General features: G+C 39.6%; 1 protein-coding gene across 3 annotated transcripts in view; it reads right to left on the reverse strand.

The window, feature by feature from the left end:
• Positions 1-3,349, reverse strand: part of ZNF800 (zinc finger protein 800) — a 49,692-nt gene extending 46,343 nt beyond the window's left edge. For all 3 annotated transcript variants that reach the window (XM_068549391.1, XM_068549392.1, XM_068549393.1), the window contains exons 1-2: positions 2,680-3,349; positions 2,072-2,190 (exon numbers count right to left, since the gene is read on the reverse strand). In XM_068549391.1, the coding sequence (XP_068405492.1) occupies positions 2,072-2,132 (61 nt within the window). In that variant the 5' untranslated portion in view covers positions 2,133-2,190; positions 2,680-3,349. The remainder of the gene's footprint in view (positions 1-2,071; positions 2,191-2,679) is intronic.
• Positions 3,350-18,269: the final 14,920 nt, after the last annotated feature.

Raw genomic sequence — 18,269 nt, forward strand, 5'->3', positions numbered from 1 at the left:
CTTGGGACAGCCCATTAAAAGAACTTCTCAAACATCATGTCATCATCTTTCCTCCATCTGAGGGCATGCATCCCCTTTTAAAACTACCAAAACATATTCCTCTCAATAATGGAAACATCCTCCCACTTGGCCCATACCTTCCTCTGAAATAATGACAATTAACTACCCCGTAAGTTAAACTTTTGGCTTTCCACTGAACTAAATCTTCAGAAAGTGTTTACTTCCAACTAAGGAAGCGAAGAAACACCAACCACTTTTGACCTGACAGTCTGAAAAATAAATTGCATGGGAAGAGTTCCTAGCAAAATAAAGTTGAAATTTTTCAATTAATGCAACTTATCTGAATTTGTGTTAATGAGGGAGAAAAAGCAGCAGAAAAGTTCCAACACATATTTAAAAGTTCAACTCTGGAAAACCTCTTTAAAAAGACATTAAAGTATCTAGAAAACTTTAATTACCAGAATACACTAAATAAAGGTATGGTCACAAATTATCTTACTTGTTTACTTATGTCTATCTCTTCCCACTCAAACATTCCATGAGGGAGTGAGCTTATCTGTTTTGTTCACCACTTATATCCCCATTGCCTTGAATAGTGCCTAGCACCTAACTGGTGCTCAATAAAGATTTGTCAAAGAAATAAAGAAATGAGTGACCAAATAAATTTCTTCCTAAATAAGAAGTTTTAATATAATGATTTAATTAACTAATGCAACTCAAATGACTTCTCAGAAAAAAAATGGAATAAAAAGACAGTGGAACACAAGTATAAGAAGTCATTCACAGCTTTCTACTTCAAAACTAGCAAAATCCATTCAACATTTGGCAAAACGTTAAGTGATATATCATCACTTCAAATACATAAAATATGCAGCAGAAAGGATGGTGAAAGGTAGGCAGATCAGGGAACAGTAGAATAAACACTGGATTCCACCCTGGGATTGCCTGTTTTACTAGCAGATGTATTATTTTCAGCAAATCAGTGGGGATAGGGTCATAGTACAAATTTTATTCTCATGTGTACCAAAGTGTTCCGAAAATAGTTCTTCCCCTTTTACCACTGCCATTTTTTCCCATTATACAAAAAAAGTACTCTACTTTACATGAACTCTACTGTGACAAAACCAAGTACATTAGTGCAGTTAAAATACTCCAACAAAAAAACAAGCAAAAGTATTAAAAAGTCCTAGTAACTTTTAGGTCAAAAATAATGATACATAACTGCCTTTGAACTGTAACAGAAGACCCCTTAGTTGGTTTAGTGACAGTGTGTATTCAAGGATTCCCTTTTTAAGCTGTACCTCTAAATGTCTGTGACAAAGCACATCATACTTCTAATAAGCAGAGAAACTATTAAGAATTTATATGTCACATTTATTAAAGTGTTGTAATACTCTTCATGAGACTCCAAAAAGCAACTTCTTCATTTCATAAATTCAACTCAAAAGAGTTCCACTGAACAAACTATCCTAAAAATATTCATGTATTCTACCTAAATATTCAGATTTTGCAACAATGTGTTCTGTCCAAGAAATTTCTTTAAGAGGTTCCCCTTAACAAAACCTGATTCTTCCAACAAGTTGACTTCAGCAAACTTTTCTTAGCCCAAACTAAACTCATTTTTAGGTTTAAGCATTATTCTGTCTTTAAGCACTATCAAAGCATGAGAAACTTTTAGTTTTTAAAAGTTTACATGAAACAGCTTCCTCGAAGATAAATGCCAGTATTCTACTACCCATTTTTTCCTTTCTCTTCAGTTTTAAACATTCCCAGAGCATGAGGTTATACTACTAACTGCAGGCTGCCGTGAAAGAGAAGGAAAGGGGATTGAGTAATTGATCTTGTGGAAAAGATTTAAGGTGACACTTGCAGTACTTTTTTTAAGGGATCAAGGAAGAGAGACCTCTTGTTTGTACAAGTTTTTAGCTTCATAACTGGTTTTATGCTGGGGGAAATTATAGCCTGCTTAGTTAGGAATGTCTTCTTGGGCAGGAGGTAAGGAGAACTAGAAGAAAACAGAAGGCACTCGTGGCTCTGGTGGAGGGCAAAGTAACTGAAGAAAGGCGTATACCTGGTTCACAGCATCCGTGATGATGGTGGTCAGTCTGACAGTATTTGTCCCTTAAAGGCATTTTCAGTGGGCGCGACCTACTTTCCTTTCACTGTAAGAAGCTCTTCATTGCGGCTTGGCTGTTGAAAGAAGCACAAACCCGTCACTCAGCCTGAACTTCCTGGGGGGGTTCTGGCTGCATTTTCCAGAAACGTGCCCCTCACCCGCCCTCCGCTTGCCCTCCGCTTGCCCTCCACAGCCCTGCACCTTCCTCTCGAACTGAGAAAGAAAAACGCACGAAGGCTTCTTCAGCCCGAACTCCCGCACAGGTTCATCGCCCTACCCGGAAACGCAGCCCCGGGCGCGCAGAGCGAGGGCCTGGCCGGCTGCGCGGGCGGCGGCGGTGGCGGTGGCCTCGCCTTCCCGGGCGGGCGCGCGCGGAGACGGAGGCGCGGAGCGCAGCGGGCACGGCCGGCGCCGGGGCCCGCGGGGCGGGGGGCGCGGCGGCCGGGTGGCCGAGGTGTAGCTCCCGCCGGCGGCCGGCCCACGTCGCGCCCTCCCGCGACGCACGTGCGCCAGCGTCTCCCCGGCTAAGCCCCCGTCCCCCCAACCAAGTGCGCCCAACTTACTGAACTCCTAGGGCGGGCCGACGGGCGGGCGGGCGGAAGGAAGGAAGGCAGGCCGGGCGGCCGCGGGGACAGCCTGGCGTGGGAGGCGGCTTCGGGCCCCACCTGGCGCAGCCTCGGCTGACCGCGCGAAGGGACCGGGGTTCGGGCCCGACGCGCTCCCAAAGATTCCCCGCCGGCGCTGACGCGGAAGCGCCACAGCTCACCACGTCCCTCCGCGGCCCGAGGCGACGGCTGCGGCGGCGGCTCACGGCGTCCCTCCGCGCTGTGGAGCTGGGCGTGCGGGCGGGCGGACGGCGCGCGGGCGCAGGCAGTTGACAGCAGGAACCGCCCCGCAGCCGCTGTCGCCGCCACCGAAGGAGCCGGAACCGGAGCGGGCAGGACCCGAGGCGCCCCTTGCCAGGGCAACGGCTGCCGCCGGAGCCCGGCTCCCCCCAGCGCCGCTCCACCTGCGACGGTCCCTCAGGCTTTTGGAGAGGGGCGGGGAAGGATAGGGGTTTCCCCCCGCCTTGGGCTCTTTTTGGTAATAGTTGTTGTTTCAGGAAACTTTATTAAGTCAGTCTCTCTCTTTCTCTGTCTCCCCCTCCACGAAGAGCCTGAGCTGCCGCCGCGGAGCGGGTAGGAAGGGGGAAGCAGAGACTCGCCGGCTGCGACAGGGAGCGACTGACTGACCCCGGACGGAGATGGGGCGAGGGCAGGAAGTGACAAGCTCTCGGAGTGGGTGGGGGGAGTGTGGCCGGCACGCCCGGGAGCGCCGCGCGCATGCGCCCAGCCCGGCGCCCCCGACGGTGGGGAGGTGACGCTCTGCGGCCGGGAGCGGGGAGGGAGCCGGGGCGGGTGGCGCGGGACCGCGGCCCGGGTCTCGAAGCGGCCGTACTACCGCACGTCCCCGGCGGACGGGGAGCCGAAGTCCTGGGCTTCGCGGGCCTAGAGGTGTGAGGCCCCTGGTGCAGTGATTGCGCCCGGGAGACGGGCTGCTGGGCAACCAAACTGTTGCTATCGCTTTTCTTCTTTCGGTGGAACCGAAACGGGAGGCTTGGAAAAGCAAGGGAGGGAACTGTAGGAAGAGGCTTGGCAAATGCGTAAGCCGTAAATCGTTGTGATTCCGAAAAAGTTGTCAGCGCATTTATAAATGGTACAAGTGGAACTTTTTTTTTTTTAAACCCAACAATTGCCGAAGTGTGTCTCTCAGAACTTCGGGGTTTTTATCAGGTCCTTGGGAGGAAAACAATCTAGTTGGTGGAAGATCGGTATTGATTGCAGCTGCGCTCCGCTTCTGGCACCTGAAAGTGAAGTTGGGTCACGTGGGCTGTACGCACTTTTTCTCATCGGCGCTCTCTTCCAGCTTGGAAAATCCCCCAAGATCGCAGTGGTCTGTCAAATTCAGCAAACCCGTGTGCCGCTGCTCGGGGGCAGGAGAGACACCTCCCCCGCCTTCTCCCCGACTCCTAGGAAAGAATTCTTGCTCCAGAAGCAAATATGAAAATTTTAAGACAGAAAAAGCCCCTTTGCTTTGTTTATCTCCATCTCTCCCCCCCTACCCCCAAGATCCACTTCGTAGTTAGCTTGCCAGTTTTCGGATCCCTGAAAAAGAAAGTTTCGTTGATGGGCTTTTCGAAGAACAAATGAGTGACTGAAATCTATTTTCAGAATTCAAAGTTAAGTTCGTAGAAGATCCAGTAATTGATAAATTTGTTACTGTAAAAATATTGAATGGAGCATTTGCATGGGTCCTGAGGGATTGTGGCAGCTTGATTATAGGGGTGACAGGAAAAGGATAGAAAAATGAAAAACTTTTTAAAAGGAATTCCACGTACTGTACATTCTACATACTAACTCGTCACCTTAGTACGTTTGATCTTTTATCTGTACCATTGTCAAGAAGCAACACAAAACATCAAACTAAAATGAAATGCCACAATTTATAAACCAGTGTAAAATAAACTACGTCCACATGATGGTGTTTGTTATGAAGCCAATAAAAAAAATCACATTTTTATAATATTGTGTGCAATATGCTTAAGCTAAGAAATAGAAAAAAATTTTAAACGTGACCCGTAACAGTGGATTTTATTTAACACTGGAGATCTTTGGTAAAATTTGAGGTGAAATACTGTCTTCACTTTTGGAAGATCTTTTCCTACTTTAATAAGCAAACTTATCATGGGTTTAAAAAAATGAATATACAATTTTAAGTTTTCATAAACCTGAAAAGGCATTGCTTCGGATATGTGAGAGTTGTAAATGTTTGCTGACCAGATGTGAATAAAAAATGTTTAGTTTCCTGAGTAAATGCAGTATTATTTATATTGTACTTGAAAGTGGTCATTACTAGAGGGTCCTCAAAATTGCTTGCTAATAGAATAAGTTTTAAACAATCTTTGAAAAATTAGAATTATAGACAAGATTGTAATGTGCATGTGGGTAGAACAAATATTGAACCCTGAATCATAGAATTTTAAAGAGGAAAAGAAACCATGGAAGTTATGTAGTAAACCTTACTTTATAGACAGAAAACTGAAACCCAGATAGGTTAACTGATTTGCTGAAGGTCACACAAGTTAACAGAACTGAGTCTAGGACCTAGATCATTCCCTTTATAAAATAACAATACTAGTATATGACATGTTTTGAGTAATATGTTTTAAGCTCAAGCATTAACTCATTTAATCCTAACAACAATCCAATGAGATTTTGTTATCATTCCATTCTTCAGGGGGAGAAACTGAGGCAAAGAATGGTTAAATAACTCATCAAGGTTACAGCTGATAGGCAACTGAACCAGCATTTGAACCCAAATGGTATGGCTCTGGAACTCATGACCTTAGCCACTATGTTATGCGGGCTATACTGTGTTGCCTACACTGTACCACAGCTGCTTTGGATCACATTGTATATGAAAGAGGAGCCAGTAGATCCTGTCATTTGTGAAAAGTATTAAAATGCCATGTACAAGTTCACGAAGCGGGAATGGAGTTGCTGAAATCACAACTGAATTTCACAGGGCCCTAGAGTTTAAAGAGACTTTGAACATCGTCTAGAATTTTCACCCTACCTCTAAAAACACTATGCACAAACCATCACAGAAAAATTATTTGTCTTCCTTTTCGTTGTTCACTGCAGCAACCTAGGTGACACATTATTACAGCTTTAAGGAAATTTTTGATCCTTAAAGTCTGCAAGTGCATCCTAATGATGTTAAGACCCTCTTACAGTTTAAAAATATTCTCTCATCTTCAAGGCTAGAGAATATATATGTGAGTGTGTGTATGTGTATATATTACACATACACACATATATATTATTACTGCATAGCAAACCACCCTAGAATCAGTGCCTTAAAGCCATTTTATGTGCTCTCTGGCCTTGTCTGGGATCATGCATGTAGCTGCTACAGTCATCTGGCAGCTTGACTGGGTGCACTCATGGCTGGCAGTTAGTGTTGACTATTGGCTGGACCTCTCTCTCCCCTTGTAGCCTTTCATCCTGAATATTATCCTGGACATCTTCACATTGTGGCAGCACACCAAGCAAATACAGAGTGGGAACTGCAACACCTCTTGAAGCAGAAACTTGACATCACTTCCACCACATTCTATTGGTCAAAGAAAGTCAAAAGGCCAGCACATATTCAGAAACTGGGGAGATAAATTTCCCTTCTTTTTAAATTTTTTTATTAAAGTATAGTTGATTTACAATATTGTGCCAATCTCTGCTGTATAGCAAAGTGACTCAGTTTTATACATATATACATTCTTTTTTTAATATTCTTTTCCATTATGGCTTATTCCAGGAGATTGGATAGAGTTCCCTGTGCTATACAGTAGGACCTTGTTGTTTATCCATGCTAAATATAATAGTTTGCATCTACCAACCCCAAATTCCCAGTCCACCCCTCTCCCTCCCTCCCTCCCCCTTGGCAACTACAAGTCTGATCTCTATGTCTGTGAGTCTCTGTTTTGTAGATAGGTTCATTTGTGCTGTATTTTAAATTTCCCTTCTTGATGGGAGGAGTAGCCAAGTCACATTTCAAAGGGATATGCATATAGGAATGGAAGCAATTATTGTGATGATCTTTGCATGTAGTCTATCACAATATATAATTATTTCAAGAATGATACTAACTAATTAAAGCTGCTGGATTGCTTTTCTTTTTTCTTTTTTTTCTTAATGCTTGATGATTCCTTTAAGAAGAGCATAACAAGGAAACACTAGTCAGACCAATTCTTTAAACTGACTAAGTGGGTCAATTTGCTGGCCTTGTATAAATAAACTTTAGTGATTCCTTCACTTTTCTCATCATTTTGTTGCTTTCTTTAAGATTTTCCCATCGGTTCTAAACAAATCTCTCTAAAACACAGTATAAAAACCTAACAACAAGTAGAAGCAGTTATAGTTCCTATAGGACATACATATTCTGGTCCAGATTTTTCCAGCTTTGATTATGATGTGGCATTTTACAACACAAATAATTAAATTCATAATTATTTACAAATCAAATTATGGACTAAAATAGAGGCTGAAAGTTTAGAAAGGGTCATGGAAAAATGGATTTAGAAGGACAAATATTAAACTGCTGATCTATTATCAATTCTAGAACTTAACATCTAAGCAAGCAACATAACATGAAAAAAGATGATAATGCTTTCCCCAAGATGTTTATTTTAAGGACAGTAGGGAGTAGATTGTACCTGGACTGCTGCCCTGGAGGTAAGTCACCTACTAGGAACCACCCCCCCCCTGCCCCACCCCCCCAAAAAACATGGAATTAAAGTTTCCATTCCTGGTGCTAAAAGCACACTTAGGTCTTCCTGGCCAGGTGACACAGTGCATGCACCACGCTGCCATGTGACACGGCACCAAACCATGCCTTACAGGTCTTCCATTCAAATGCATTTCAGATAGCATTTAAGTGAATTCCATTTTAAAAAATGTTTTTTGTGAGAGTATGTTCATAAGTAAGTCTGTATTATAATCTAATAATAATAGCTAAAGATAATTGTGTCACTTACTGAACTCAGACAAGGTGCTAGGTGCTTTCTGGTTTTTCACTGAATCCTTACTAAGTTCCTGGGTTAGATATTATCCCATTTTACAAATTAGGACACAGATCATTTGTGTTTGACCTAAGATTTAAACGTAGGTCTGAGTCCAGGTCCTGTACCTCAAGTTACATGCGTTCGGATTATACATTCTGATTATTCCTAAAATTTTATCTCCAGCTCAGACCTGTCCCTGAAGCCTCTAAGCTCTATTTCTAACTACCCAGGAGGCAGATAATCTGAATTTCCCCAGGTATCTCAAAATTAGCAGGGTCCAAACTGAACCTACCTTCTCACGAAACCTGTTCTTCCTCTTCCAAATTTTAATCAAGTGTTGCCATCTATTCAGGCTATCAAGGTAGAGGCCTTGGAGTCATAGAGAGGAGCACATGCAGAGATGCAAAGTAATGCAAGTTACCTGTGTACAAGGTTTCTCATCTCATTTATCCCCAGCGTCTAACCTAGCACCATTGGTTATACCTCAGAAAAGTCTAGGAAATAGTGTCCTCTCTCCATGGGCACCTTCAATCTTCTAGTCCAAAACCTCATCTCTGAACCATTTCAATAACTACCTCCATGGTCTCCCTACCACCATCTCTCCCTCTCTCCATTATTCCACACTATCAACAGAATTATAGTCCAAACAAATATAATAATATTACTTCCCAATTTAAAATTTCTGTTGACTGCTCATGTTCCATATGAAGAAGTCAAATCTCAACAAAAACCATTAGTAGAAAGAGCACATGGGGAATCCCTGGTGGTCCAGTGGTTAGGGCTCTGCGCTTCCACTGCAGGGGGCCAGGGTTCGATCCCTGGTTGGGGAACTAAGATCCCACAAGCTGCGTTGGAAGAAAAAAAAAAAGCATTTGTTTTGGAGCCAGAAAAATCTAGGTCTTAGTCCCATCTCCACCATTCATGAGTTTTGTGTCTCTAAACAAATGAGAACCTGTCTTGAACCTCAGTTTCCTCGGCTGTCTGCTACTTTCAGTATTGTGGGAAATCAGTGACTGAATAAAGTGCCCAGCAGGACCTGGAACACGTTTCAGGTATAACAATAATAAATACTGACTATTATACTTGTCCCTCCCACAACTTCACAACTTCATGCTCCAAACAAACTTGCTGGATTTCTCACCCTTTGCAGAAATCAACAAAGCAAACAGTAGTTTAACTGGATGGGGAGGGAGTGTGGGACACGAGGGAATTTTAGAGAGAGATGATAGAGTTGTAGGTTATGTGGCTGTATCCATTAGCTAAAGCAACTGTTAAATAATAGAACAGTGGTTTGGGTAGAAGGTTGGGAAGTGTACTGGGAGGGGAGGGGTGCCAATTTGGGGGCTACTGGCCATTTTATAGATTTTGACCTCATGATCGTTACATGTATATTTGCCTTGTAATAATTCAGCAAGCTGATATTATGTTTTATGCACTTTTATGAACGTGTATAATATTTCACAATAAAAATATTTTTTAAAGCAGCTGACGTAGGTTTTAATGCCTCTGAACTACATCTGGCATAAATTAGAAATGAGTATTGAAGTTTTCAAGGCTTTGAGCCTTTGTACATGCTACTCCTTACACCTGGAAATAAATATCCTTCCCCTCCACCTGTAAAGCTCCTATTCATCCTTCACATGTCACTTCTTCTGAGAAACCAGCTCCCACAGACAAATAACTGCTCCATTTTCCTGCTCCTGTAATAAATCATTCTGATTAAATGGCTGACTCTCCCACTAGTCTGAATTCGTCAAGAAACACATCATAACTTATCCCTCTTTGTTTTGCCATCACCTAGCCCACTACATGGCACATGATAGGCAACAATTAAAAGTTACTAGATGGGCTTGAGTGAACGAATTTTCATTTCAATTGGGCTAAAGAAGAAATATTGACAACGCTCATTCTTTGCAATAAACATCATAAGAAAGAGTTTAGTGGGGAAAATCAATTTTACTGGTTTAGTTTAATTAGGCCCCTGGCCTAATAGGACACTCATTTTCAATGTAGAGAACGACCATACGAGGACAATTAAAGGAACCATTATTGTATAGAATTAGTAATGCTGTAGACTATATGCCATAGCTGGACACTTGAAACTACTAACCATTCATCAGGTAAAACCATTCATCAGGTTAAACCATTCATCAGGATTGTGTTTTTGTTTTTATGAGGGGTGGTTATTTTGGTTTGGTTGGTTTTCTTAACTTTTTTTTTTTAACTTGCAAATAAATGGGATTTTATTTTAAGCAATTTCTGCTTTTTTGAGATATCATCTTTGACTTTTTTAACTTTTAATTTTGAAACAGTTTCAAATTTAAAAGCAAATTGAAAGAACACAAATAATTCCCATACTCTACCCAGATTCACGAATTTTTAACATTTCATCATATTTGCTCACTTGCTCTCTCTCTCAATCCATATACATACCTGATTTTTTGAATCATCTGAGAGTAGATTCAAATGTACATCCTGCCCCTTTATCCGTAATTACCTCAGTGTGTATTTTCTGAAAGCAAGGATTTTATTATCTTACATAAGCACAATACAGTTATCATATTCAGCAAGTTTAACACTGATGCAATACTTTTATTTAGACTACGGTCTATGTTATAATTTTGTCAGTTATCCTGATAATGACTTTTATGGATTTTTTTTTTCTCCAATCTAAGACCCTATCCAGGATCACATATTGCATTTAGTTGTCGTGTCGCTTTGCTTTCCTTTAACCTGCAATAGTTCCTCAGCCTTTCTTCGTCTTTCATGACAATGACATTTTGTTCAATACGGGTCAGTTGTTTTATAGAATGAGTCAATTTGGACTTGTCTGATGTTTCTTCATGATTAGATTGAAGTTTTCCATTTTTTGAATGGTATGTAATACTTGATGTGGTGTCTTTCTCACGGCACGGAATGCCTGGTTGAGAGGCTTTTTTTTTTTTTTTGCACCTAGCCACGCAGCTTGCCCTAACCATTAGGCTACCAGAGAACTCCCAGTAATCCTTTCTCTTAAGTTGAGATATAATGGACATATAACGTTATATTAGTTTCAGGTGTACAGCACAACGATTCAAATATATTTGTATATATTGCAAAATGATCCCCACAATAAGTCGTTAATATCCATCACCACAGAATTATGAAACTTTTTTTCTGATGATGAGAACTTCTAAGATCTACTCTTTTATCAACTTTCAAATATACAACACAGTATTATTAACTATAGTCACCATGCTATACAGTACAACCCCAGGACCTATTATTTTATAACTGGAAGTTTGTACTTTTGTACTTTTGACCCCCTTCACACATTTCACTCACTCCTTCCCAACCCCCCTAACCCCCCGCCTGCAGCAACCACCAATCTGTTCTCTGTATCTATGAGCTCAGTTTTGTTTTGTTTTTGTTTTTGTTTAAGATTCCATATATAAGTTAGACCATATGGTATTTGTCTTTGTCTGACTTATTTCACTTAGCATAATGCCCTCTAGGTCTATCATATTGTCACAAATGGCAAGATTTCTTTCTTTTCATGGCTGGATAATATTCCACTGTGTGTATATATATGCACATCAATGGAGACTTAGGTTGTTTGCATGTCTTGGGTATTGTAAATAATGCTATGCTACAATGAACACGGGGGTGCATGTATGTTTGATATTAATCTTGATCACGGGTTTAAGATGTTATTCAGCTTCTCCACTGTATAGTTACTGTTTTTCCTGTTGTTATGAATAAGTAATTTGTGTGTAGATAACAATGGTTTTATTATAGAGACTCCTTTTAACTAGTGATCTCAGTAATCTTACTTAGGTTTTAGAAACTATCAAAGCAAAATTAAACAGAGTAAAAGTTAAATGAATTGACTGTAATATAATTAGAAACTATGGTCAATTATGTAACTGGAAACTGTTTTTTGGTTTACTCTTATATGATAAAAAGTTAGAAAAATATTTGTTATTACCCTGGGTGTTAATTTATTATCAGTAAATCCATTCAACCAACATTTGCTAAGTATCTATGATATTCCAAACATCAGGTCAAGCTGAGAATACATTGACGAGTAAGACCAGGTCTCTTCCCTTTAGTAAACAAAAATTTCCTTAGTGCCTATGCACTGGGTTCTAGGAATACATTCATGAATAATTTGGGAAGTTCTTACCTACTTGGAGTTTATAGTCTAATTATTGAGGAGCTCCCAATCTAGTAATGGTGGTGCAATAAAAACCTGTATTGTTTCATGATAATCACATAAGACAGGCACATGAGAGATGACTGAAACCATGGACTTATAAGGTCTATTCACAACAGAAGCACAGGGGCGGGGGGGAGGGGGTGTTTGCAGCATGTTTTCAACTCGAGTTAGAAAGCCATAATAATAGATCATGAATAATAATATGTTGTTTTTTTCCACGTAAATATTAAAATGTTACTAAGACCTATTTCTCTAGGACAGCTAACTAACAGATTACCTATTACTATATATTAAGAGAATAATTCATCCTAAATCGGAAGCTGTAAATGCTTTCTGATTCAGTTTGAACAATAGTCATGAAGGGCTTTGTATTTGATATTGTACCATCAAAGACAGTCTGAGTTTTTCATTCATTCTCCTAACTGTTCCTCCTTATGGCCAAGAAGGTTTATTTGCATGACTGAAAATAAGGCTGCAGTTCAGGACTGTGGAACAGAATGAAGTTAGCTCTTTTATGTAACTCTAACTTCATTAGTATCTTGATCTAAAATACCAATTCCAAAATCTTCTCTGGAAAAGTGAGATGATGCCTCGTCTCTAACAACAAAGTATCAGAAGAAATGTACAGTTTTGACTTATGAGAACTGAGTCAACACATGTGCCTTAGGTCTTAATTCCAGTTGAATACATGGACTACTATGTACCAGACTATAACCTACAACAAAATACTGTATTAATGGAACATTTTTAAGTAAATAAATGGTGTCTGCACTTATTATATTGATCTGAGATTTTAAGTAATTTCTAAAATAATTTCTACAAAATGATCACATTTTTATCTTAAATTGGCATTAATTTTTCCCTTTCAAATGGTCTAATTTTCTCAAATGAAAGTTGCATATTTTACAGCTGAGAAATCTCTAGAATTAGAGCCTCTGCAGGTAGAAGGTACCTTATAAAAAGTCAGGAAGCTTGCTTGGGTGTTTCTTCTACTTCAAGTCATCAGTTATTGTCAGTCAGCAAACAGTTAAAGCAATTTCAGTGTTGTAATGATCATATGTGGAGTAAGGAAAAAAGTTAGATTGGTGAGAATTTTGAAAAAGAGCATCAAGGAATTACTCTTTCCACTCAAGAAGAGACGTTTCAAGTTAGGAGAAAGCCCCTCAGGATCCAGAGTGTCGAGATCCTTGGTAAGACCTGTGTTGCTGGGCAGTACTAAGTCATCCAGTAATACCTAGATGCTGGAGTTAATATCACTGTTTTCAATGCCATAGAATGACGCTTTCTTCTTAGTACTTTGTGGGGGAGTACCTAAAGTAGTGTCACTCTCTCTTCTAAAATAAATGTCTTTGTAAAAAAGTGAGTCAAAGTTCAGTGTGTTTCTGATCATCTTATTGCTAAAAGAGATGGTGTGCCAACTGTTAGGAATGGCAGTTTCATTTATGGGAACAAAGTTGCTTTACATTTCTCAGAACCTTATTTTTAAAGAAACAAGTGCTATAGGATATTCAAGAATTCCCCTATCCATGTTAGTTCTCTTTTCTTAATCTCTTGTGAAACTGGAAACTGTAATACAATAAAGTGAAAGAAGATCTAATTGAAACTCCTCATTTTTTAATCTTTGTCTTTCTAATCTTAGGAAGCTCATTTTATTTTATTTTATTTTATTTGGTGTTCAAATACACTAATTTTATTTGACTTTGTATCCATAATTAAAAAAAAAAAACAAATAGCTAGGAAGCTCATTTTAAACACACAACCCAGCCAGATGAATGAAGATGCAAAATAACGCACAAGTCAACTAGATTAATAAAATGAATGCCTAAAGATTGTTCAACTTAAGTGCTATATTTTATGTGGAAAACGTCTGAGATGTATCTCATCTAACTCCCCCTTAGGATTTTAGTTAAAGAAAACAAAGAACTCATGTCTTCTGGGAATTACAGAAAGAGTCTACAGAAGATATTTTATAGTCTACGTGTTCATCCCTACATCATCCTTGTGTTAAAAGAGAGGGGAAAAAATTCTGAGAAAAAATATAAAGAGATGGCGAGGGGAAAGGAAAAGTTGATGAACATTAGTTGAATCACTACTCTGGACCAGACACCAGCCTAGGCACTTTACATTCATTATCTCACTTACAAGCAGTATTAAATAGCTTTATCCTAACCTTCATATGTTCACTGAGCATGAAGCTATTCTCTCCTGTTGTTTTTTATGTGACCTATGAAAAAAATCACTTTGCCCAGTCTAAAATGCTCTAGCTCTGATACTTTCACAAGGGAGACAGAAAGGTTGCTGCAGATTGATAGGAATTGTCACTACACTACCAGGAGAAAACATGTGCGGACACTCCTGGCTATCTACAAATCCAGTATTTGGCAGGAGCACATAAACCACACTTAAAATACTGGGCTCTGGACACTACACTTTAAAAGAGATACAAGCAAACAGAGGCACATTCACTGGGAGAATGACCAGAAAAGGGAAGAGATAGGAAATCACGTCCTACCTGGAGTGTTCGTACAAACTGGGGAAATTTCGCCTAGCCACTGAAGACTTCAAAAACATATGAGGTGTCAGATAGAAGAGGAAAAATATGTGTTCTATATGCCCATCCTTGCTGGGTGCAAGAAGTGCAGGAAGGCCAATCTCAATATGATAGAATAAAGAATTTTCTAACCAAAATGTCCTTAAATGGAATGGATTGCCTCAGGAGGTGATAAGTTCTCTATCACTTGGAAATGTGCAAACTTTGACTGGGCCCTTGGCAGAAATATTGTAAAGGAGATTCAAACTTAAGACGGAAGACTGGGTTTAAAAAGATGACTGAAGTTATTTCCAACCCAGACGTTGTGCACAAATGACTGGTGATTGAACCAAACCTTCGTGCCTCGGAACTCATAGTTCAAAATACAATAAATCGGAATAAACTTTTCTCACATGAACCATACAATAAGAAATCAGACTTTTCCTACCCTTCCTAATTCAAAGTTAGAATATACAATTTTACTCACTGGTTTTTTCATAAATTGAGACACAAACCAACAACTTGACCTGTTAATGCCAACACTGGGGTCAGGCATCATTGGTTTATCCTCTATAAATATCAAGGATGGAATTAGAGTATTTTGATTCATTCATATAACAGCTATTTATTGAGCACTTATTATATGCCAATAACAGTGCTAGGGATTGGGATGGGAGATACAATCATGAACAAGAAAACATGACCTCTGCCCTCAAGGAGTTTACAGTCTAGTACAATTGCTGTCTCCCTACAGATCACATGAAGTCTACTGTTTCCATGCATGTGCCTTCATTAATTTACTTTCTGATTAAAAATGTCAAAATAATTAAAACAGAAAAAACATTTTCCTTCTATTAAACATTCAGCAGCAATATCATGATTATCAGCTTAGAAGGACTCAATTTACATAATCTGAGAAACCATATTCTACCAAAATACATTACTGCTTATATTTATGGAGTTAGTGCAAATATACATAATATGTAAGAATGTTCTTTGCTATGATTAATTTATATAGACAAATTAATTTGCACGAAATGTGACTCATTAAGAGAATATAATTACTTGAATAATCAAAAATTATTTATGAAAGTTACTTAGCTGGCGTTTTGCAGTTTTCAGATAGATACTATGGTCTAGATCAGCATTAGAAACATTTGTGGTTAGTAGTCTGGTTCTTACATACCCCAGTAGTTTGATCTGCTGCAAAATTAAATTTACAGTTGAGCTGGAAGTTTGGTAGTAGGATTTAGGTTAGGAGCTGGAAAAAACTTTTACAAGATTAAGTCATGTGATTTAGTTGACTGACATTACCAAGAATAACATATGAAAACTCTGAAGGCAGAATCTACGAAGCCTTAAGTTCCTGCCATATACAAAGCCACATGATGAGGAGATGAATTCCTATATTCTTGCAGGCTTATTCAGAATTGTTTGCAGGTAAAACGACTCCTGCCTTTGTAATCGTGGTTGATTAAACCAGTCATCATTTCACGAGTCACAGGCAACATTATACAGTCTGGCACACCCTAGGCACCCAATGAACATTTTTAAATGAATGAACAAATGGGCAGAAGTGGAAGTAAACTCAGAACTAGCATAACAGTGGTTAAAAAAAAGAGAAAGTGACTCACTCATTAACTCATTCAATAAATATTTTCTCATCTCTATAATTAAATCAGGCACTGTATGTCAGATACTCTTCCAAGGTATATAGGTGTAAGCAAGACCAGACATGATCGTACTACCCCTCAAGAAGTTTACAGTCTAACTGAAAAGACAGATACTAATCAAAAGCCACTCATTAAAATGCAAATATAATATGCATAATATGAGAAGTGGCATGATAAGAGGTATGGTGCTACGAGAGGGTCTAACAGAGGGGTCTGACCTTGTCAGGGAGGTCAGGGAAGCCTTGCTAAAGGACATGATGACAAAGAATTACCCAGACGAAGTGAGGCTGAAGGAGCGTTCCAGTCACAGGGTCTGGCAGGTGCAAAGATCTCATGGGAGAATGAGGGCCAGTACGCCTTTGCACAGGAGGCATGGTGTGAGATGAGGCTGGAAAGACCCCTGTAGGCCATGAGTGGTGGTCCTTTAGTCTTAAAAGCAAGTAAAAGCATCCCAGTGTGTAACAAGATTAGAGATTTAATCACTACACTCAAACATGCACACAAAACATGGTGTCATCATGTTACGTGTGTGTCTATACACAATGTGTGTATATATACATATACATATATTTTTAAATTGAGATATAGTTAACATTACGTAACTGATAGAATAAATTCATCCTGTTAGAATGAACAATTCAGTAGGTTTTAGTATATTTACAGAGTTGTGCAACCATCACCACCATCTAATTTCAGAACCTTTTCATCATCCCCAAAAGAAGTCCCATACCCACTAGCAGCTATTCTCTACTCCAGGGGTCCCCAACCCCCCGGCTGCAGACCAGCACCGGTCCAAGGCCTGTTAGGAACCAGGCCACATGGCAGGAAGTGAGCGGCAGGCGAGCAAGCGAAGCGTCATCTGCCTCTCCCCATCGCTCCTCATCGCTCGCATTACCGCCTGAACTATCGTACCCCCTCCCCCGCCCAACCCCCCGTCCGTGGAAAAATTGTCTTCCATGAAACTGGTCCCTGATGCCAAAAAGATTGGGGACCGCTGCCCTACTCCCCTCTCCCCAGTCTCTGGCAACCACTAGTCTACTTTCTGTCTGTGTGGGTTTGCCTATTCTGGACACTTCATATAAACGGAATCATATAATATGTGGTCTTTTGTGTCTGGCTTCTTTCACCTAGCATTATGTTTTCAAGGTTCATCCATGTTGTAGCATGTATCAGTACTTCATTTCTTCTGATTGCCAAATAATATTCCATTGTATAGATGTACCACATTTTATTTATCCATTCATCAGTTGATGGGCTTTTGGGTTGTTTCCTCTTTTGGCAATAATAAATAGTGCTGCTAGACATTTAAATACAAGTTTTTGTGTTGACATATGTTTTCATTTCTCTTGGGTATATGCTTAGGAGTGTAACTGCTGGGTCATATGGTAACTTTATGTTTAACTTTTTGAGGAAATGCAGACTATTTTTTAAAGTAGTTGCACCACTTTTCAATCCCAGCAGTGAATGAATGTTCCAATTTCTCCACATCCTTGTTAACACTGGCTACTGTCTTTTATTATTATTATTATTATAAACATCTTAGTTGGTGTGCAGTGGTATCTCATTGTGGTTTCGATTTGCATTTCCCTGATAGCTAATGATGTTGAGCATATTTTCATGGGTTTATTGGCCATTTGTGTATCTTCTCTGGAGAAATACCATGCCTGACTTTTGAATATCCTATTAGACTTTCATAAAGGTGAAAAATTGTTTATAATTATCTGAGCCTAGAATTTAACTCCAGGTCACATACAATCATGAAATATTTTTGCATGGTTTTAATATATGGTGTATTCAAGGAATGCAACTACCATGTAAATTGAGTATCGATTATACCATGTTATATTCAGAAGCTTAGCAAGATCTGTTCATTATTTCAGAGCACATGATCAATGGCAGTGCCCTCATGGCATTTGAATTGCTGGTGTAACATGCCTTTCTGTATCAGTCTGCGCTTGTTGCTGTGACATGCAAATAAGTATTCAAGGGAATTTGAGACTCCTTTTAATAGATTTAGAAACACAGGCATCTCAATGCATGTTAACAATAAGGGTTGTTTGTAAATATTCTGTTATTTCTAACTTACATATTTTAATGTTGTGTAACAGTGTTATCTATGCTGTGAAAATTACATACTAAAATTATGTAATTCA

The sequence above is a fragment of the Eschrichtius robustus genome, chromosome 8 (assembly GCF_028021215.1).
Source record: "Eschrichtius robustus isolate mEscRob2 chromosome 8, mEscRob2.pri, whole genome shotgun sequence".
Classification (NCBI taxonomy): Eukaryota; Metazoa; Chordata; class Mammalia; order Artiodactyla; family Eschrichtiidae; genus Eschrichtius; species Eschrichtius robustus.